This window comes from Solea solea, chromosome 20 (assembly GCF_958295425.1).
Source record: "Solea solea chromosome 20, fSolSol10.1, whole genome shotgun sequence".
NCBI lineage: Eukaryota > Metazoa > Chordata > Actinopteri > Pleuronectiformes > Soleidae > Solea > Solea solea.
Genome location: NC_081153.1, coordinates 1,783,308 through 1,806,943, shown reverse-complemented (window position 1 = coordinate 1,806,943; position 23,636 = coordinate 1,783,308). Strand labels below are relative to the sequence as shown.

Below are 23,636 nucleotides of genomic sequence, written 5' to 3'. Positions count from 1 at the left end.
TCATTCCACACCTACTTTCAGGCTCATTTGTTTTTAATGACTCAAACATTGATGTGGGTGGTTGATTTGACGTCTCTGTTCCTTTTGAAAAAACACTTACAACTGTTATATTGCTTTCTAATAAGTGTAATTATGGGGATTTTAGAGGAACAGGTTGACGTCTGTTGGTGGCTTCATGCTTTAACCCTGTCACCAGGATCATTTGTGGCTTTGTTATGTTTCAGAATAACCACAGATATGGTGTGATCATGTCTTTTCTTAATGTTAAGTCTATGGTATCTTTAAAATATTTTTCTGCCATGTTATCTTGTTATTACACAGACTTTTCCAACAGGAAAGTGAAGATTTAAACCACTCACTCTCCCACACCAAAGCCCACAGAGAAAATCAGTGATTTTAACATCACACACACAGGAGTTGTCGATCCACTGCTGCCTCCATCACTAAGTTCAAATTTCTTATTTGGTCAATTTGGCATTTAAAGTTCTTTGCTCAGATTTATCTCAGTGACACAAATTGACCACACGAGGCAGCAGTGGACCAGCAGCTCCTGTGTCCCTGTGAGCTAAAATCACTGATTTTCTCTTTGGGCTTTGGTGTGGGAGAGTGAGTGGTTTATGAACTTCACTTTCCTGTTGGAAAAGTCTGTGTAACAGTGAGATAAAGACGTTAACATGTTCTTAAAGACATCGGCGACTTAAACTGATGTAGATTTTATTGGGTGAGTGTTTTGTTTGTTGGCTTCTTTCCCGTGTTTTTGCTGGAGTCCACGTTTTTCCACGCCAAGTTCTCGGTGCCAGTGGCTGAAGCAGCACAGTCAGCACTGACTCTGTGCTACTACTCACTTCAACAACACCTGAAAGTCTGTGGCTCTGGTCACAAAGTCAGGTCCATAATGAAGTGAAGTGGTTTTTCTCACTTCGCTGTGGAACATGTGGACGAGTCTGCACAAATCCCAGACCTCGGCCTCATCCAGCACCTGTGTGTGAAATGAAACACCTAATGTGAGCCAGACCACTGCACCTCACGTTAGTGTGAGATTACAAGGGTTTGACATCACAAGAGCAGAGCGTAAAACCTCCACCGTCACACCGGACACCATAGTGCTGTAAACTGAATTTATTTAAGAAGAAATGTAATAAATCTCTGTTTCTCTTTGTCTCTCAGAGTCAGGCGGGTCCAAGTTCACCATCGGGAAGTCAGTGTGGCTGTTGTGGGCGCTCGTCTTCAACAATTCTGTGCCTGTGGAGAATCCTCGAGGAACCACCAGCAAAATCATGGTAAACACGAGAGCTCACACAGCAGCTGACTGACAGAAAGTTTCTGCTTCATACAGAGAGAGAGGATGTAGAGGAACGACTGCAGGAGCAGCAGCAAAGATTCTGTCTGCAGACGTTCTTCCATCGATCTCTGGAAGTCCTTCACAACATCTGCGTGCAGTCGGGGATAAAATAGTGTCTATAATTAGACAGAGATTTTTTTTAACCATAAACTTAAAGAGTTCTTGTGACAGATGATGATGACAAAACACTTAAAAATATTTCCTGAAGCAATGCAACTGTTAGCAGCTGTTCCCTGAATCTAAATGTGACTTTAATCTCTTAAATATCTTTTTAATGACATTTGGAGAAAAAAAACACTCAGTGTGTTTAAAAAACAAATACTTACGTCCATTATTTTAAAGAAACTAATCATGAGATTAACTGATGAACACTGGACAATTTACTATTGTGATTTTTCAGATATTTATCACATTATCATTTATTAGCTTTTAAATATAATTTTAATGGTTCAATTAATCAACGCTGCTCTGTCATCAACTTTATCTAACTCTATCATGGCTGTTGTTTTTTTAGTGTTTTTAAACCCACAAACACGAGCAGACGTGTAATCAGGTTAAAAAACAAAGTGAAGCTGTGAGACGGTGTAATCACTTTGAGAGTGTGTTAGTCACTTGTTACGCGGCGGTCGGTCTCTCTAACACCCGCTGCTTTTCCCTCTGCACTCACGTGAAAAGACAAACAAGCTTCTCCAAACCCAGCAGAAGTAAAAGAAAGAGAGAAAATCATTTCTCTGACTGCACGTTTCCCAACAACTACAATCATCTCAACAGCTCATTAGCTGCTCAAAGGTTTCTAAACGGCTCATCGGGGAGAAACGAGGGCTGATTGTTATTCCCTGTGTTTCCTTTGTTAATGCGGTCGTTTTTTGGTCAGACTGTAGGTTTTGTATTTGTCGGCTGTGAGATTTGAAGCTAACATCACCTGTTTTTAGATAAAGAGAAATAAACTGTACATACACACAGAGACGCTATCAGCTTCACAATCTTATCTTTTTGTAGTTTTTAAATCTTTAAGTGGACAAATGTCACTTAACAGCAAACAGTAGTGAAGTTTACTAGGCTAGCTAGTTTGTAAGTGAGTCTATGCTAACATTACGACCTACTCTGGTGTTGACGGGGACATAGTGTTAGTTTAATAGCATAGCGTTAGCTCATCACATCATCTGTTTCACTCACAGAATCACAGGTGAAGTTCAGTTAAAAAAACATGATTTTTTTTTTTTTTAATTAAACTGAAACAAATCATAAAAAACACCCACATTGTGTTAGCTTCATACTAGCAACACAACATATGCTATATGAACTTCATTTCACTTTGCAGCAAACCTTTGTTATTATTATGATTATTATTGTTATTATTTTGTGTAAACATGTGGTTTTAAAAGTTTAAATCAATACCAAAGAAAGTGCCCTATGTTAGCTCGCTAGCTAACATAATGACAACTTCATTATTGATGGGGACACAATGTTAGCATCGTAGCGACATTGCTCATCGCACTGGATCACAGGTGACATAGTTCTGATACAACATATGATAAAAAAGATAAGAACTTAATTCCACTGCAGCAAAACACTTTATTTTTATTACGTTGTTAAGTGCGATTTCTGTAAAATGCTCATGGAGAATGCTAAAGAAAGAAAGAAAGAAGCTAGCTGAAATCCCTAAAGCTAAAAAGTTTTACCACAAACTCAGTTTTCATTGTTTTTCTTCTTCTTTGTGAAATAATATGGATTTAAAAATCTTTATTCTGTTGTAAAAGTTTAAATCAACACCAAAGAAAGTTTCCTATGTTAGCTAGCTCGCTAACATAATGACCGACTTCATTGTTGATGGGGACGCAATGTTAGCATCGTAGCTTCGTCGCTCATCTCACTGGATTGAAGCGACCCAGTTCTTGAATTTTTTTACCACATTCCATGTCATGTCATGTCATTTTAGCATCTTTAGCATGAGAAGAAGCTCTGTAAATGCTACATAAAACACATACACAACGTGTAGCGTTTCATAAAAATCATCCATAACAAGCAAATCTTATCTGAACGTGTGGACGACTTTAGCTTCATGCTAACAACAGCAGTCCCCTGGTGGGCATAGATGGTACTGCATGTTGGTCTTAAAAGGCCATTAAACATTTTTAAAGACAGTCCAATGTAAATTTTTTGGTACCTTAATTTCACATAAGTTAAATATTTTTGGCTTGTTATGCGTCACATGTTATTTCCTTTTGTCTGACCTCTTTATTTACCTATAAAAACAGATTAGTGGTCTATAGTTTTGATTATCACTCGTTCTTAATTAGAGTTATGATTAAATGTTTTGATCTGTGAAAGATTTTAAGAGATTGTACAACTATATATTTTTTTCTCTCGAAAAATTAAATCTCCCCGAAGCAAAAACAGCGTCCACTTCTAACAGCAATGAATAAATAATGCATTTCCTTTGCAATATTTGTCACCATCACTGACCAAAACTGTTATATATGGTTCAATGAGCTAAAGGGATTTTAAAAATAAACAGAAACACCTTCAGCTTTATTCTCAAGCTGATGAATCCTCAGATCCTCACAAGCACAGAGAATAAATACAGTATATTATTATATTACAGGACGCCTTCAATGTTTAATGAGATTATTCATCACATGCCTTTCATTTATTTGTCCATGCAGTATTTAACACACGTGTGCGTGTGTGAGAAGCCAATGCAGGGTCAACAGTTGCTGATCCAGCTCTCACTGATGGATCATTGACACGCGTGTTTTATTAATGTGGCACATTAAAGTTTTAAAAGCTTTGACATTGGCTCACAGGAGCGGAGTTCGTCCTTCAACCTCCCTGCTGCTTTCTTTTTACTCCTCCTCCTTCATTTACACCACAGCTGAGGGGTGTGTTTATTATACATATATATATATATGTGTGTGTTTTTAATCTAATTCATTAAGGATATTATGCAAATACACTTTTTGGCATACACACAAGCACATTTCCCCCCCGCTCAGTTCTGACTGCAGGTTCAAGTTTCTAAGACTAATCCACGTCTTTCACTGCGGCTTCTTGGCTGAGTTTCAACAACACAGCAATTACAGCAGCTGCAGTGTGTGTGTGTGTGTGTGTGTGTGTGTGTGTGTGTGTGTGTGTGTGAAAGAAAGTGTGTGTCATGCCAACTCCTTAAACCTGTGAAACAGTCTCTTAATTGTGCTTTTAGTCACTTGAAGCAGCCTATGTTATCACACAGTGGATTCTTTAGCTCGTATCAACACGCGTCTGTTTCTGCACCGTTTTCATCCAAATCATCAAAACACATGATTTTATGCTAAAGACAAACTTTACTAACGTTATGAAAAAGGTTAGACACTGTGTTACTGTTAAACATGTTTAAAGGTGATGAAACATTTAAATGACAAAAAAAAAACACATGATAACAAAAATGAATGTTACTAAAAAAGCTACAAAATAATTCACCCAATGCAAATTGACCAAAAATCTTTTCAAATGTGGTAATTTTACTAAAACAATGAAATAATGGTGACAAAACCATTATGAAAATGTTGGAATTTTTTTACAAATTTCTTTTAGAACATATTTACTAAAAAAATTTGTACTACATTTTTACTATTATTTTTACAAAGTGTTTACTAATTTTATATTTTTTTAAACAAATTTTCACTATTTTTAAACAAATTTAATTTTTTTTACAAAATTTGACTCATTTTGTACATTTTTACTCGTTTTGTTAAACAAAATGTTTCTATTTTTTACAAGAAATGTACAATTTATACAATTTTTTGTATTTTTTTTACAAAAACATCCTACTTCTATAACAAAAAATGATCTTATATACGTCTGTTTCAGCAGAATTTTCATGAAAATAATCAAAACACACAATTTATGCTCAAAACAAACAATAATATTAATAATGTTACTAAAAAGGTTAATCTTACCAAAATTACAAACATTTTACAAATGGTTGCAATGATAAAAAAAAGTTACTAATATTAACAAAAACATGTTACTTCTATAACAAAAAAAGTCTTAGAAAACCTGATAATTTGTGTGACAAAAATCACATTTATATAAATTGTGCTTGTATACAGACACACACACACACACACAGGGACAGTTCCTGAACACGCTGACGTAAACAGCCGCTGATGATTGTCCACCTCTCACCTTCTCTTCCCGTCCGTGCGTCTGTCACACCTGCAGCGTCGCTGCTGTGACCCGACCGTCAATGATCCTCATTAGACCAAACAGAGTGACCCGCGGGCGAGTCAGCGCTGCCGGCACCACCGCGTCTACCACCATCATCAGCAGCACATCTCATCTCATCTGTGTGCAGACATAACATAACATCATTTATCATTTATGTATCAGGCATCACACACGAGTGTGTGTGTGTCACATCATTACCTGCAGGTTCAGCTCAGCACAGAGTCAGTCATTAAGTTGTTACCTGTCGCACAGAGGACGCAAACTTCAGCTGATTATTAAAAAAAACACAGACAGAGACAAACAGTCGTTATTATGAGAGACACTTGGTGGAGACATGAGGACACAGGTGGACACAGGAGGACACAGCAACAACAAGACTTTTACTCTGGTAACAAGGACGAGGACCCTTGTAAACACACAGACACAGTCTGGTGTCCATGACCTTACAGGAAATTTCATTGACTTACACCTTAACCTTAGCATTAACCTTAACCTTAACATTTACCTTAGCATTAACCTTAACCTTAACATCTACCTTAGCATTAACCTTAACCTTACCACATGTCCTCACCTTAAAAGTTTTGTTGCTCAGGACAAACGTTGATGTTTGCAGATGTTAAAGTGTCAGTCTCTGCTCCACCTCTAACATCTCCTCAGTCTCTACTCCTCCTCTAACATCTCCTCAGACTCTGCTCCTCCTCTAACATCTCCTCAGACTCTGCTCCTCCTCTAACATCTCCTCAGTCTCTGCTCCTCCTCTAACATCTCCTCAGTCTCTGCTCCTCCTCTAACATCTCCTCAGTCTCTGCTCCTCTAACATCTCCTCAGACTCTGCTCCTCCTCTTACATCTCCTCCTCTGTCAGGTTCTGGTGTGGGCTTTCTTCACTAACATCTCCTCAGTCTCTGCTCCTCCTCTAACATCTCCTCAGACTCTGCTCCTCCTCTAACATCTCCTCAGTCTCTGCTCCTCTAACATCTCCTCAGACTCTGCTCCTCCTCTAACATCTCCTCCTCTGTCAGGTTCTGGTGTGGGCTTTCTTCACTAACATCTCCTCAGTCTCTGCTCCTCCTCTAACATCTCCTCAGACTCTGCTCCTCCTCTAACATCTCCTCAGTCTCTGCTCCTCTAACATCTCCTCAGACTCTGCTCCTCCTCTAACATCTCCTCCTCTGTCAGGTTCTGGTGTGGGCTTTCTTCACTAACATCTCCTCAGTCTCTGCTCCTCCTCTAACATCTCCTCAGACTCTGCTCCTCCTCTAACATCTCCTCCTCTGTCAGGTTCTGGTGTGGGCTTTCTTCGCTGTCATCTTCCTGGCGTCGTACACTGCAAACCTGGCTGCCTTCATGATCCAGGAGGAGTACATCGACACGGTGTCAGGGCTGTCAGATAAGAAGGTATGGGCTGGATGAATGGATGAATGATGAATGGATGGATGATGAGTGGATGAAGAGATCCAGCCTTTAATGCTGTTTAATTTTAAGCCTAATTAAAGCACAATTTGAACTTGAGTAGCTCTGCTCTCTTAATGTGATGTAAATACAGATTTTAGCCACTTTACTAAATACTCACCGAGTAAATGTTACGTCAGTTTGAGTCTACGATATCTTTATAACATGTTCACATCTTTATCTCACTGTTACACAGACTTTTACAACAGGAAACTGACATGTGTAAACCACTCACTCTACCACACCAGAAAATCAGTGATTTTAACATCACACACACAGGAGTTGTTGATCCACTGCTGCCTCCATCACTAAGTTCAAATGTCTTATTTTGTCACTTTGGCTTTTAAAATCTGTCATTCAGATTAACCTGAGTGACACAGCACGAGGCAGCAGAGGACCAGCAGCTCCTGTGTCCCCACCAGCTGTTGGAAAAGTCTGTCTCACAGTGAGATAAAGACGTGAACATTCAGACATCGTGGATTTAAATTGACGTAGATTTTAGTTAAGTTGAGTATTTTGTGAAGTGTCCCTTTAGTCACCTGGAGATGAGGCTCTCGATCCTCTCTTTAATTTTCTCCACAGAAACAGATAGGACAATAAATAAAATGAGGTCATCACAGGTTGTTTCTTGAAAAACCGGAGGAACATTTGAGAAAAGGCTGAGTTGACAAAAAAGTGAAATACTAGTGTCGTCTTTTCATCTCTTATTTCTGAGCTTTTAAAAAATCTCTTTTATCCTGATTTCATCCCACCTACAATCTTCACATCATCAATGAAAGCATTCACAGCTCAGACCTCCTCATGCATTCATATCAAGCAGACGCAATTACTGTAACAGCGTTTTCACTCAGTCATCAAAACACTCATCACACGTTAGAGACACACACACACACACACACACACACACACACAGATACCTGAACACATCATCATCATCATCATCGTCATCCTGAAATCTCTTCTCTGGCTTCATCTTCACCACTGAATTACATTTAAAACACTTTTATTGCTTTATAAAGCAGTTAAAGGTTCAGCACCTCGGTTTAGGAGGAGGAGGAGGAGGAGGAGGAAATTCAAATTCAAAGTGCTTTACAGAAGTGTTAGAATTTAAACACATTAGCAACTCTACATTAGCAGCTCTACATTAACGTATCTATATTAGCATCTCTACATTAGCATCTTTACATTAGCAGCTCTACATTAGCAGCTCTACATTAGCATCTTTACATTAGCAGCTCTACATTAGCAGCTCTACATTAGCATCTTTACATTAGCAGCTCCACATTAGCAGCTCTACATCAGCATCTTTACATTAGCAGCTCTACATTAGCATCTTTACATTAGCAGCTCTACATTAGCAATAAAAAACAATAAGGAAAAGTATCTAAGGATTAAAAACATTAGATTTAAAAGAGAGAAAACAGACTTTTATCTTCTTTGACAAACAGAAGTTTCTCGGTTATCATGGTCATCATCATCATCTCACCTGTGGTGTTCCACAGGGCTCTATCCTCGGCCCAGCTCTCTTTTCTTTGTCCATGCTTCTTTCAGGGACGACTATTAATCTTTTCATTGTTGTGCAGAGGACTTCTGATCCATCTTTTTACAACCTGGCCTTTTAGCCAAAATAAAAGCCTTTCTTCACTGTGAAGATCTGGAAACTTTTATTAGCTCCAGGCTGGACTTCTGTAACACACTTTGATCCAATCCAACATTATTTGTAAAGCGCTTTAAAACAAGCACAGTGAACCAAAGTGATGTACAGAAGAATAAATAAAAGACACAGAATCTCGAAAGACAACTCCAATAAATTAAAGAGATAAAAGCGTGGATAAAAACAGATCAAATAAAATAAATAAAACCGTAAAATAAAATAGAAAATAACTTAAACCAAGTCAAGGCCAATGAAGAGAGATTTAAAAACAGACAAAGAAGAGAAGGCAGATCATTAAAAGAGATTAAAGTATGATCATTCTTTGTGACATCTTCATCTTACCTAAATCTAATGTGAACACACTTAAAGTATAAACATCATCTTCTCTCCTCCTCGCCTCCTTCCCTCGCTCTAACCTCCTGCCACCTCATCTCTTCTTCTCTCCTCCCTCAGTTCCAGCAGCCGACAGAGCAGTACCCGCCGCTGCGCTTCGGCACGGTGCCCAACGGCAGCACCGAGGAGAACATCCGCTCCAACTACCCCAACATGCACCAGTACATGATCCGCAATAACCAGAAGGGCGTGGAGGAGGCCATCGACAACCTGAAGACTGGGTGAGGAGAGGATTCTTTTCAAGAATTAAGCTTTTAACAGAAGAATAAGGAGCTTAAAGGATAAAATAGGAGGTCAGAGTTTTATATTTTCGTATCACGGATTAGAATAATTAAACTGCTAATGGTTTTACAGCATGTTATTGTTGCCTTTAAGGACTTTTTGATATTCTACGAGGTAAAGGACGTCACACATTCACTGCCCTGCCATTCACGTTTTAAATGTTTTCAAGAAAAGTGAAATTATCTTGTGACCTTCTCACTGTCAGACAGACTTTTCCAACAGGAAACTGAAGTTTGTAAACCACTCACTCTCCCACACCAAACCTCATAGAGAAAATCAGTGATTTTAGCTCATGGGGACACAGGAGCTGCTGGTCCTCTGCTGCCTCGTGTGGTCACTTTGTGTCATTTAAGTTAGTCTGAACCAAGGATTTTGAATTAAAATAATAAGACATTAGATGTTAGTGATGGAGGCAACAGTGGATCATCAACTCCTGTGTGTGTGATGTTAAAATCACTGATTTTCTCTATGGACGTCGGTGTGGGAGAGATGAACTTCAGTTTCCTGTTGGTAAAGTCTGTGTTACAGTGATATAAAGACGTGAACATGTTCTTAAGATACTGTAGACTTAAGTTAGTGTAGATTTTATTAGTGATTTATTAGTGTTAAGTGGATAAAATAAGTTTTTCTTGTTGCAGCTTTAAAAACTAGTTCCAAACTTTTCTCTTATCTACATTTTTGTTTTACTTTATTTGAGAAAAATATTGTTTACGACACATTTTAATTTAATGTCTCTTCTCTGCTTGCGCTCTAATCTTTGTCTCGGGAGTTTTAGCTTAGTAGAAGAAGAAGAAGAAGTGAGGAGTAAAAGAGCTGCAGCCGCAGTGCAGGGACAGATTCTCGCCGCGTCAGCAGCCACCGAATCTCAGGCTCCTGGTGTCGTCCACGGGGGACGTGTTTATGATTGTCCCGCAGAGAGACACTGTGTACACAGAGCAGCAGGGTGACATCCACACCAGCTCATCCTGTTAGAGGAGGAGGAGGAGCAGCTCTTCCTCCTTTCATCACTGATAATGAAATTAAGAAAATGAATGGCGTAATTTTACACCACACCAAAATCCATAGAGAAAATCAGTGATTTCAGATTGCAGGGACACAGGAGCTGCTGGTCCTCTGCTGCCTCGTGTGGTCACTTTGTGTCACTGAGGTCCATGAATGAAGGATTATAAAAGCCGAATTTTCAAAATAACACATGTGAAGTCAGTGATGGAGGCAGCAGTGGATCAACGACTCCTGTGTGCTGTGATGTGAAAATCACTGATTTTCTTTATGGACTTTGGTGTGGTGTTCTCTGTGTTGTTACAGATTCTCTTCTTTGCTGACGATTATCTTCTCTCTGTGTGTGGTTGTTGTAGCAGAAAGTAGCAGAAAAGTGTCTGTTTTCCGTCTCTCTGTCCTCTGGTTGCTCTGCTCAGGTGACTGATTTCCGTCCCTCTGCTGTATCTCCTCCCCCCCCCCCCCCCCCACAGGAAGCTGGACGCCTTTATTTACGACGCTGCCGTGCTGAACTACATGGCCAGGAAGGACGAGGGCTGCAAGGTGAGATGGCTGCCGGGCGAGTTCATGTGTGCTACATTATTTAAACACTTAAATACACAGAAAATAAGCATGAAATAAAAGTCGTAATTAAGCATTAGATTAGTTTATTTACATTTCAAATTTCATTCTTTTTCATTCTTTCTACACATTTCATTTCTTTTACACTTTTTTAGCAGTTGGTTTATTGCAGTAATTTTGTCTCTGTGTTGTTTTTTAAAATATAAATAGTCTTGAGAGTTATGGATCCATTCCATTTAGTTTGAAAAGAGTCAGGACCACGTAACATCATTCAAAAATCTGTGGTTCCTGGTTTAAAAACACACATAAATATTCTCCCTCACGGCCGCGAGCGTCTTCATATTATTGTCATTTCAGGATGAAGCTGCTGCTGATTTATTTATCCGTTTGCTCTTCATATGGTTCCCATGGCAACAATCAAAAGTCCCAGTGTGTGTGTGTGTAATAATGTCAGACCGATGTTGCAACAACTGCGCTAATTATTATTATAATTATTACAACTTTTCCTACAATGTCCCGTAATAATAGAACTTTTTTAATCCAGATATTCACACGTGTGTGTGTGTGTGTGTCCTCAGGTGATGACCATCGGCTCTGGTAAAGTTTTTGCCACCACAGGTTACGGCATCGCGCTGCATAAAAACTCCCGCTGGAAACGACCTCTTGACCTCGCGCTGCTGCAGCTGGTGGGAGACGGTAAGCCAGAAAAGGGGGAGGGGCTTATGGGAGTGACATAGCAGTCAAAAAAAAGAACTGCCTATGCTGCAAAGCAACAGAAAAACAGTCAAATATAGAGTAAAATAGAGATAAACTGATTAATCAGGCCAATATTTGCCATCTTTATGAACTCAAAATGCTGAGGATTAGATGACATCATCTCAGGAGGCGGAGTCTCTGATCCATTAAGATGACAGATGTAAATTAACAGATTAATTATTACAAATATCACAATCTACACTCATAAAAATGTATTTTTTTTCCCTCCAGAATTTTAAGTTATCTTTAATTTTTTTGATGACCTTATACATTATTTTAATTAAAAATACTGTAAACAGACCGTTATTGTTGTTTAGTAACTGGTTACAGATGTTTCATGATTTTTTTTTATTATTAATGTCATCGTTGTGTTTTATCAGAGGGAGGAAATCTGCACCGTCCAGAGAAAAAAACTTCGACCTTTAGTGTAAAACACCTAAATATACAGAAAAGAGTTTAAAAACACTTAAACATGAAATATACAGAAAATAGGAGACTCCTCAGTCTTTAGGAGTCTCCGCTGCTGCATCTGCTGATGCTGCACCTGGATTTAAAAAAGCGTGTGGACACACCTCCGGGAAATGAACTTCCTTTTCTGTTCCACGCTCTCTGTTTTTGGTTCAGATGACCTCTGGACTCTTCGGGGACGTTGGATGTTGATTTTTCAGAGCTGCTGATTCTTCTGCAGTTTAGTTCCAGCAGCAAGTCGTTTGGGATCATTGTGTTGCAGAACACTCGTTGTGTTCACACATTACAGTTTTTCTGCTTTTATCAGCTTCTTTTATTAGTGTTAGATGGACAAAGTCAGTCTGAAATCATAGCTTCACAAGTAAAAATTTATTTTTGCCACTTAATAAACCCCCCCCCCCCCAATAAAATCTACACCAGTTTAAGTCTACAATGCCTCAAGAATATTGTTTTCCCTCTTTATCTCACTGTCTGTCAGCTTTTTGTGACTGAATTTCTAAACCAAAACTCTCAGGGACACAGGAGCTGCTGGTCCTCTGCTGCCTCGTGTGGTCACTTTGTGTAACTGAAATCTGAATGAACAATTTCAAAAGCCGAATTCACTCAAATAAGACATTAGTACTTAGTGATGGAGGCAGCAGTGGATCAACAACACCTGTGTGTGTGATGTTAAAATCACTGATTTTCTCTCTGAGGTTTGGTGTGGGAGAGTGAGTGGTTTACAAACTTCAGTTTCCAAAAGGAAACGTCTGTGTGACAGTGAGATAAAGACGTGAACATGTTCTTAAGATACTCACCAAAAGATGAATATTTTGGGATGTTTTCTTCAGGGACTCACCTCACTTCCCTTCTCTCACCCTGAAAACATCGTCTGTCTCCGGGGAAACGGATTCAATCAGTCACTGTGCTTTTTTTACGTCAGCTGATCATAAAGAAACTTTCAGTTTTAATTAAATGATGAGATTTTTCTTCACAGACAGAGAAAGTGTGCAGGAAACACAGAAGCTTGTTTTATTACTTGCAAAGTACTTTAAATGTGTAAAATGTGAACATTTTTCTGAAAGGAAAGTTTACACTATAGACTTGATCCACATTCAAAAATTCAACAAAAATAATGTAATCTAATCTGATATTTTCTTTAAAAAGATTTAAAAAGATGAATCACAAGAGATTTGATTTGCAGCTACAGAAAAAACATGTTACAGTTTAGTTTTTATTTTATTCACTAAAACAATGTCTTTATTTAATATAAGATTTAAATGTAATTTTTCTTTTTAAAGATCAATTTTTGTTGAAAAAAAGGAGATGAAATAAAACATTTAAAATCTGACAAATATGAGATGAAATTTCACCTGAAATTCACTTCACTATGTTTTTTTCTGCCAAGTAATGGGCTATTGTATATATCCACCATCAGACTGACTGCCAAATAATGAGCTGTTCTCGACATCTACCGAGAGACTGACTGCCAAATAGTGAGCTGTTCTTGACATCTACCAAGAGACTGACTGCCAAATAGTGAGCTGTTCAATATATCTACCATCAGACTACCTGCCAAATAGAGTTAAATGTTTTTATCAAATTTGAAAATGAAAAACTCTTTGATTTACAGTGACATGTTTCAGTTTAGTGTTTATTTTATTCACTAAAACAATGTCTTTATGTCATATAAGATTAAATTGTTAAAGAACAAATTTTGTTGACGAAAAAGAGAAGATATAAAACAGTTTATTTATCTATGTATTTACTAAAAAGCTCAGTTTAATGAAAATACACTTTTTGGTCAAATAAAATATTCAGAGGTTCAGACTCAAACTTTATGAAATTGCCAAAATGTGATGAAGGACACACGACTATTAAATTACATTTTTTAACACAGTTTCATGAAAATGAAAAAGGGCTTGAACTCAATCATCACTTTCATTTGTGGAATTAGTTTTAGTTTAACCAAACAGAAATGAACATAAACGTAAATAAAGTGGAGAGAACATTAATGTATAATAAATTCATGAGAGGAAACAAAAGCTGCTGCAGGAACACAACACGAGTTAAAAATAGTTTCCACTCGGGTTCAAGTCATCAGCATCTGGTGTCATTTAATTTCCTGCTTCTGACCCCGAGTGAGGACCTGAAGAAAATCTCATTTCCACAGATTCAAGCGACTCTGTCGTCGTCTTCTCTCTGTTCCACACGGTGAATCTCACATTATCGACACAAACAATAAAATCAGTTATGATCAATAATTAACACAAACACAAACTGCTCTACTGATTCTTTATTTATTGGACTGTTAAAATGTGTGAAATACATCACACTAATACATTTACACACAGGTTAGATGAAGATGATGTAAATATCATGTCTTTAAATATATAGACCAATTTAAAGCTTTTTTTCTTTAATTTATGTGATTGTTATTTTGTTTCACAGAAAAAAATAGACACAGACACAACAATTAGTATCAAAGTAGTTGACGAGTTAGAAAATATGAAAAGATTAGAAATGGAAAAAATATTTTTAGTTAAATTAAAGACAAATGTAAAAATGTTCTATGAGGCCAGAAGCTCTTTCAATCAAGAGGGTGTGGAGAAAACTGACTGCCAAATAATGAGCTATTCTACATATCCACCATCAGACTGATTGCCAAATAATGACCTGTTCTCTACAGCCCCACACAGATATCTACCAAAACTACCAAATAGTGATCTGTTCCATATATCCATCATCAGACCGACTGCCAAATAACAAGCTTTTGTATATACATATATATATATGTTCATCAACAGACTGACTGCCAAATAATGTGCTGTTCACAACATCTACCAAGAGACTAACTGCCAAATAGTGAGCTATTCCATATATCCACCATTAGTCTGGCTAGCAAAAAACGAGATATTCTAAACATTCACAAACAAACGGACTACCAAATAGTGAGCTCTTCTATAAATCTAGCAACAGACCGATAAGCTGTTCCATACATCCACCAATAAACTGATTGCCAAATAACGAGCTATTGTAATGAGCTGTTCTCGACATTTACCAAGAGGCAGACTTCCAAATAGTGAGCTAGTCTAAACATTCACAAACAACCTTCCCGCCAAATAGTGAGCTGTTTTGTAAATCCAGCAGACCGAGACAGATGATCCGCTGTTCCCATGCCTAAAGGAAGGAGCTTACTACAAACACACTTTATAAAAACCTGAACTGTCCCTTTAGAACAGAACAGGACGAGCTCCATCTTTTCTCCAGAGTTTGTCTCGTTTCATTGGTGCAGACTTTGACGTGACGTGTGCAGCAGGTGAGACAGAGGACACATCCGTCAGACTCTTTGTGGAGAAGATTTGTCCCTGAGAGCAGCTTTGTTCGCCGCTGATGAACGCGTTTACAGGAAGATAAAGAGAGAGTGAGAGGGTGAAGAGGCGGACACAGGCGGACGAGTCAGCCGGGAACTCAGTCAGAGACTGGATGAATTCCATTATGGGAGCGAGCCTCACACAGAATTAGTGACTAAGATTTGTGTGAAATGAGGTCAGTCCAGTGGAGTCTGCTTTAATCCAGTGGCTGGGAAACGTTTGAGTTCCCTCACACGGCTGCTGCTGCTGCTGCTGCTGCTGCTGCTGCTGCTGCTGCTGTTGCTGCTGCTGCTGCTGCTGGAGAAGTTTGACTCGCAGTGAGTCAACATGTCTCTGTCATGACACTCTAATCTGTCTTTGTATGAAGAATCGTTTCCACCAGACAGCGCTAATTAACCCGAGGTCGATTAATGTTGTCACTGTGAGCTTTGAAGACTGGGTTCTCTTTTCACTGTGATGTAAACAGTTTGTGTGTGTGTGTGTGTGTGTGTGTAGTCAGCTGTGAGGACATGTTGACCTTGTGAGGACATACAGTCCGTCTTTATCTCACTGTGAGACAGACTTTTCCAACAGGTAACTGAAGTTTGTAAACTCACTCACTCTCCCACACCAAATCCCATAGTGAAAATCAGTGACTTTAGCTCACACAGACTCAGAAGCTGCCTCGTGTGGTCACTTTGTGTCACTGAGGTAAATGTTAATAAAGGATTTCAAATGCCAAATTCACTAAAATCAGACATTAGAACTCAGTGATGGAGGCAGCAGTGGATCAACAACTCCTGTGTGTGTGATGTTAAAATCACTGATTTTCTCTATGAGATTTGGTGTGGGAGAGTGAGTGGTTTACAAACTAGACTTCTGCTGCTCCTTTTGAGACTTTGACCTATCACAGCGCAGCTCAGAGAGAAAGAGAGAGTGTGTGTGCATTCTATTAATTGTTGTACTAAGTCTACAATATCTTAACAACATGTTCACGTCTGTATCTCACTGTGAGACACACTTTTCCAACAAGAAACTGAAACTATAAACCACTCACACAACCTGCCCCTGTGTGCCCGCGAGCTAAAATCACTGATTTTCTCTATGGACTTTGGTGTGGGTGTGTGTGTGTGTGTGTGCGTGCATGCGTGCGCGCGTGTGTGTGTGTGTGTGTGGGGCTGTGAGTCAAACCTGTGAGGACATTTTGTCATCGCACCTTTAAGGACCTTTTGAGGGTGGATTTGGTTTAGATTACAGTTTAAGGCTATATAGTTGTGATAGTTAAGGTTAGGGGTAATTATGTCCATCAGTGTCTTCATTAAGAACACTGTCCAATAGTGTGTGTGTGTGTGTGTGCATGCGCGCGCGTGTGTGTCCGCTGCGTCCTCATCTGTCTCTCTCTGTACATTTGATCTCTTCTTTCCCTTATTTCTTTTTGATTAAGTCATTAACGTCCAGCACTGAGAGTCCCAGTACACTGCGGCTCGGAGTGTGAGTGTGTGAGTGTGTGAGTGTGTGTGTGTGTGTGTGTGTCCGCTGCCTTTCATCTCAGATGTGGTGTCGTGTCGCTCTGCCCCGGTTGTGCTCAGCTCAGTCGTCGGGTCATTTCACAGTCAGCTTCAAAGATCTGCTCTTTTCTCATTTGATAACTTTCTCTTTCAAACCTTTTTCCTTTCACATTTCTAAAAAGCCTCTCTGGCTTTTTCCGCTCGTATTTAACACTTCTGTGCTCGATTAATTCTGTGTGAAATATTAAAAACTGCAGCAGGTGACTTAAACAGACTTTAAGGTCCAGTGTGGAAGAATGAGTGACATCTAATGGTGAGCAACTTGTGGACGGCTCCTCTCTCTCGCTAGTGCTTCAGGAAACTACGGTGGCCCTCACAGACCAGAAAAAACATAACAACTCTTTCATTATTCTCTCCACTCTTCTGCTGTCAGAGTTGGTTTTTGTCCACCTTCACGTCCATTTTGTCAGCTGTAAAACAATTCTACACTTGTTGTACAAATACTTATGGGCAGTGTTTTACATTTCTGCCAACACTGATTTTTTTTGTGATTGTGAAGAGAAGAGCGTCATCTGCATATAGAATAACTGAAACATCAGCTTATTATCACAGCATGGAATTGACTACATTCATGGAACGTAACGTACACTTTCTGTATGAGCCAGTTAAAGGTGAACGATTGAAACCTCTGATATCAATCATAAATGTTTACCTTTTCTTTTTAGTAGTTGTTTCAGTAATTAGCTCTAATTTCTAAATCCTCGACAAACGTCTGCAGACACTGACTGAAGAACATCTGCATCTTTGACTGACAGTTTACCGAAAACAGTCGGGCTGGACTATTGAAAACCACAATGTGACCTGTGTCCACAACAAACGTGATTTGTTGCGTCACTTGGCGCCGCCCATCGTGTCTATTGCACCGCCCGTAGTGGCCATTTCTTTTCTCTCTGTTGTGGAAACGTCTGCAGAGAAGAAACCGTCGTCTTGTGATGGTCTCACAACAACCGCCACCAACACTTCGGGAGCTCCGCGTGGATGAGATGCTTCTGCCGATACTTTTGCCCGACGAGCTCCCACAGTTGACGGTGAAACTTCCGTACGACTCCGTATGGTCGTTGTGAAACCGCCACAAGACGACGTTTCCACAGCTCCACACAAAAAAATTATATTTTCACCCAAGTGGATTCTGGACGCTGGCGAGTGCGTGACATCATTCAGAGACTGAACTGATTGGTCAACGCTAAAGAACTCGAGCGACAGATGCGATGTTGACGCGCGTCTATCGCGTCTATCGTCTCGCTAATGCTGCGAACACAGCATTAGAAAGTTGATGATCAATGATTATAGATTAGTTTATTGTGATTTTAAATGATCTATTCTTCTGTACGTATCGTTTCTTCATGTTTAACATCCTCTCACTTTGTGTCTTCTCTACGTTTCATCTTTAACTTCACACACCCTCACTTTCATTTCTTTCCTCTTTGCTGTATTTCATCATCTGTCCTTTTTCACTATAGACCCACCTCCTCCCTCTCTTCACCTCCTCCCTCTCTTCACCTCCCTTCCTCTTGTGACAAAGGGCTGTAATCCCCTGGATTCTCTCTGTCGCTGTTTTACTTTGGTTCTCCTCAAAGTGTCTCCTGCTCCGCTCATTCCTCTTCCCTCTGAACCTCACACCTCCTCCTCCTCTTTTCTTCTCTCTTTATCTTGTGATTTAATTTTCTCTCTGCAGCTTCTCCCTCTCGTTAACCTCCTCTTCTTCTTCTTCTTCTTCTTCTTCTTCTTCTCCCTCCAGATGAGATTGATATGTTGGAGCGTCTCTGGCTGTCAGGAATCTGCCACAACGATAAGATCGAGGTACGATCCATCATCACACGTTCATCCTCTGCTCTGCTCCGCTCTATTTTAGGGAGCGGATGGAAAAATGTCGCTCGACGTCAGCTGATCCCACTGGAGTCAGAGAAGTTCCTCAGCTTTTATCTGTGAATTCAAGAGATAAAGTTTAAAGTCGACATTTCGTCACATCCTACGTCTGAATATATGTATTTATATAAATCATTTATTTTACCCTGAAACTCAAATTTCACCTTCACAGTGATACTGGAAAAGTGTAACTAAGCCTCCGAACCACTTCTAATCTAGTCAAGTCTGAGTCCTCTATCTTTGTCACTCTGTTGTTCAATCATCGCGAGGCTCGCCCAGACTCTTCCCCTCACACAGCTGATTTCACCACCACACCATGTCTGTTTTCTTCTGTTAATGAATGAATGAATTGTTTCCTATTTGAGAAGTACTGCTTTAGGAGAACATCACCTGAAGGTTCTCCTTTGGTTGATATGGAAAGTTTTCCTAACGTTCCCTTAATGTTAACGTTCTCTCGTCCTTTTCTACAACCTTCATACAGACATAACTGACATTATAAAGAAAAACGTGACCAAAGTTACTAAAACATGAGCTGCTAATGTTACGCAAAACATGCCTTTGGGGCGGAGTTTTGACCGGACGACCAGTGGGGATGGACGTGATTTGTAGCCTGTTTTTGCGAACTTTTCAAATTGAGCTCTCAGTGTTGTTTTAAGTGTTGTTAGAGACTTAGAGACTTTGAATAACCTGTCATCACCCTCAATTTGAGATTTGATTACTCAGAAACAAACTCCTGCTTCTTATCAGGAGGTTTTTGTTTTGTGAACACACACACACACACAAACGTCTGTCGTCCTGCGTTCTGTGGGCGTGGTTTGTTGTTGTTGTTTTGTTAGATTATAACCTGAGCCTCGACAAAAACACCGTCACAATCACAAAGTTCAAATTCTTTTTTTGCTCATTTTAAACAAACAGCACAAACAAAAGACGAGGGGCTCATGAATACATAAAGTGATGCCCCTCACAGGAGGCGCCGCGGCCTCTCATATCAAACGTTAATAATTATAAATTCCACTGATAAAAGGCGGCTGGCTGTGGATGAAGGCTGTAAATGTTGAAACTGAATACATTAAATTGCCTGAAAAGCCCAGTGCGTTTGATGCGAGCCTGGTCATTTGCGGTGACTGGCATGTTTTGGTCGGCGCGTCGCTCTCTGAGTGCAGAGGCTCTAAAATATCACAGATGGGCGCCCTGACATCCCGCGACAGCAAAGGAGTCTCCATTGTACCACGAGCTGTAATTAACTTTTTATCTGCTGTCTGGCAGAAGAATTGGCCCTCGTTTGTAATAAATCTGTCTCATCTCTGTTCCGTCCCCTTCCTTCATTCTTTCCCTCTTACTTCATTTCTACCTTTATCTCCTCTTTCCTTTCCTTTGGCCTCATCTGTCTTGTCTTGGCTGCAGGTGATGAGCAGTAAACTGGACATTGACAACATGGCGGGAGTCTTCTACATGCTGCTGGTCGCCATGGGCCTCAGCCTCCTGGTGTTTGCCTGGGAGCATCTGGTCTACTGGAAATTACGGCACTGTGTGAAGCGATCTGGTGGGATGGACTTTCTTCTGGCTCTCAGCAGGGTGAGGACACAACCTCCACCTCAGCATCCTGATTTATGGCCTGAACGGCGACATTAGACTAGATATTAAATGTGTGAGGAGGTCACAGACGGTTTTAGAGCCACATTATGTAAAAACAGCAGGAATTATTAGAGTTTTAAAAAATCAGAATCAGAAATACATTTTCATCCTCGGGGGAAATCAGGGTTTCGTTACAGAAATTCACATAATCCAATCCAACTTTATTTATAAAGCTCATTTAAAACAACAGGCTCAAATCTGTACGCACATAAAATAGACATAAAAACATCAAATAAAACGACACACCCATTAAAAAACACCCACAAAATGAGTAAAACAACATAACACGTCTTTAAAAGAGATTTCATTTTTGTCATTTTGTACGAGAGAAAATAACGAGAAAATTGAATAAAAAGGAGCAGGAGTGAAAATGAGGTAGAAACCGTTTTGCCAGTTTTCATTCATTCATTCACTCACTCGTTCATACAGCTCATCTATGTGCAGCACATTTTTCATACGCATCCAGCACAGGAACCACTTGGAACATTAAGTGTCTTTGCCCAAGTACACATTGGCATGTAGAGTAGCAGAGCAGGGAATCAAACCTCAAGGGACTTCTCCTGAAGCAACCGGGCGCAGAAGATCATGTTGGTGGTGCCACGGGATGGTCGGAAGCCGCACTGGGATTCTGGGAGAACTTCCTCAGCAACGGCCAGGAGCCTGTCTAGCAGAAACCAAAGATCTTTCCGGCGATGCTGAGAAGGGAGATGCTGTGGTAGTTTCTGCAGACTGAGCATCCCCCTTCTTCAAGATGGTGATGATGTTAGCATCCTTCAGGTCCGCAGGTACAGCTTTTGTCTCCCACATGCGCAGAATCATCATGAGTAGCCTGGTCTTCACGGCTATGCCCCCATGGGAGATAAGTTCTAAGGGGATGTTGTTTGGTCTTCCCTGCCTTCATGCGTTTCAGCGCCTTCAGAAACTCGGTGTAGGAGGGGGAAGTGACATCCAATGCCTGACAGGATGTTGGGTAACCTTACGGAGTAAGTCATCAGCCGCGGCAGATGGACAATTCAGAAGCATCTGAAAGTGCTCTTTCCACCTTTTAAGGATGTCTTGGTCTTCTGTGAGGGTGGATGCCCCATTGGCACTCTGGAGGGGGTTGGTACCTCCACGTCGAGGACCAAAGATTTCCTTTGTTGCGGCATAGAAACGCCGGAGGTCTCTGCTGTCAGCGTAGGACTGGATCTCGTTTGCTTTGTCTGGGCCACCAGAGGTTCTGCGTCTCTCGAACCCTTCGCTGGCACTCGTGCTTTGCCTTTTGGAAGAGTCGCCGGTAGGCGCGGGTAGGGCAGTTCTGCCTCTCTTCTGGGCAGATCTCTTTTGGTCGATCAGTTTTCGGATATCGGCGTCATATTGGTTTAACCAGTCTTGATGGGAAACGACTGGAGTAGCCTTCCTCTGCAGCCTTAGTGATGGTGCCACAGAGCATGGACCAGTCCGCTTCTACGGAGTGCTGAGGCACCAGTGGTGGGGCCTCACTCAGAACCTCCGTGAGACGATTCAAGTAGTCTTCCTGCGGGGATCTCCGTAGGTGGAGATCAAGGTCAGGTGGTTGCTGTTAGGGAGAGGCACGCGCAGGGTCATGAGATGTTTGTTTATGGGAGTTGGGACCAGGTTATAGCGATTCACGGTGTATAATTCACACTTAAATGACCCTGAGAACTTTTAGTCTGGTCCGACTGCGAGTGAAAAAGAGTCCAAAGTTTTGGGGAAAAGCAACTGTTTAGGATAGATAATGACCTCAAATGATATCGCGACACAAGCATGTACAATATGTACTTGTTTCTGGTGAAAATGAGCTCTACGTATAGAGAAGCTGAGGTCCAGCTGAACCAAGGTGACGCCCCCCTCTGGCAGGAAACGGCACTGTTCACCTTTAAGAGTTTAGTCTGCACAACAATGCTGAACACAGCAACACACACATTTCCAGCATTTCTTCACAGAGATTGTGTCCGTTTGTTTCTCTCCAGGCTCTTTTCTCTGGAGAAAAGATGAAGTGAAGTCAATCAGGAAGTTGTTTGAAGATGTCGGGACAGGAGTCATGTCCTCGACACCTGTAAATAAGCACAGATCAGATAAAACGGTCGATCTCCGTGAACTTAAAGTGACAGTTAACTCTGACAGGTTGAATCCAGCACTGGTCCTGTTTATATTTACTGCATGTTTGCCTGCCAACATGGCCGCTCATAGAAACTCATAGAGTTTACGTCACGTCGGGAGCTCTATATGCACTTAACATGGTCTTTAATGGTCTTTTACATGGCGGTCCACAGAAACTGAGTCACATGACGTCCGGAGTTCTTTATGTGGGACCTTATTGTAGCTTGTGCAGAGAAAATAATGGGGCCCAGGAATGACACCTGAGGAACGCCACAAGAAATATTTACTACAGTTTTTAATGGATAAACTAAATTTATAAAGAGTGAAAACTTTCTCACCTTTGTAGGGGTGGAAAAATCTACCACCAAGTAACAATCTCTCCCCAATAAGTATTCTGTCTTTCCGGCGTTAGCAAGAGGTTTTCCAAAGTAAAATAAAGTATAGTAAATATTTATTAAATCTGACTCCATTTAAACAACAATTAAGTTTACTTTTAAATATCATTGGGAATTAAAGTTAACCAATCATTGAAAATGTAAACCCTTTAAGAACTTAATGCTATTGTCAAGAAATCTGACATCGCTCTAGTTCAGGGATGGTTTCTATTATAAAAACCACTCAGTGACCTTTTTCCACATAGAAGATTAGCCCTAATGCCTAGGTTGAAGTATTCAGAGGTCAGAAATGTAACTCAACAGTTTACAGGACATGATACTCAATCTTTTCTATTCAACTCAGAGGTGGAGGGTATGAGTGTTAAATCTCACCATATAACTAGACTAAATAAATCTTCAATAACAGATTCTTAACTATTTAGAACAAAAGTCTCAACAAGGCAATATTAGAAATGAAGGGTTAACATACCAGTTTATTGAAATGTCCAGTGGTAGAAAATACAGCCAGTAAGTTATGTGACACACAGTTGATGCGTGGGAGCTTCTGTTAAGCAGTCCAACTCCGCGGTGAATGGGAGCTCTGTCACTTATATCCAAGATATCCAACCAGAACACAGACACTTTA

At 40.2% G+C, this 23,636-nt stretch overlaps 1 protein-coding gene across 4 annotated transcripts in view; it reads left to right on the top strand.

Moving 5' to 3' along the window:
* Positions 1-23,636, top strand: part of grin2da (glutamate receptor, ionotropic, N-methyl D-aspartate 2D, a) — a 141,964-nt gene that overhangs the window by 106,676 nt on the left and 11,652 nt on the right. For all 4 annotated transcript variants that reach the window (XM_058618611.1, XM_058618612.1, XM_058618610.1 and 1 more), the window contains 7 exons: positions 1,168-1,280; positions 6,832-6,948; positions 9,110-9,270; positions 10,801-10,870; positions 11,467-11,584; positions 18,751-18,812; positions 20,283-20,453. In XM_058618611.1, the coding sequence (XP_058474594.1) occupies positions 1,168-1,280; positions 6,832-6,948; positions 9,110-9,270; positions 10,801-10,870; positions 11,467-11,584; positions 18,751-18,812; positions 20,283-20,453 (812 nt within the window). The remainder of the gene's footprint in view (positions 1-1,167; positions 1,281-6,831; positions 6,949-9,109; positions 9,271-10,800; positions 10,871-11,466; positions 11,585-18,750; positions 18,813-20,282; positions 20,454-23,636) is intronic.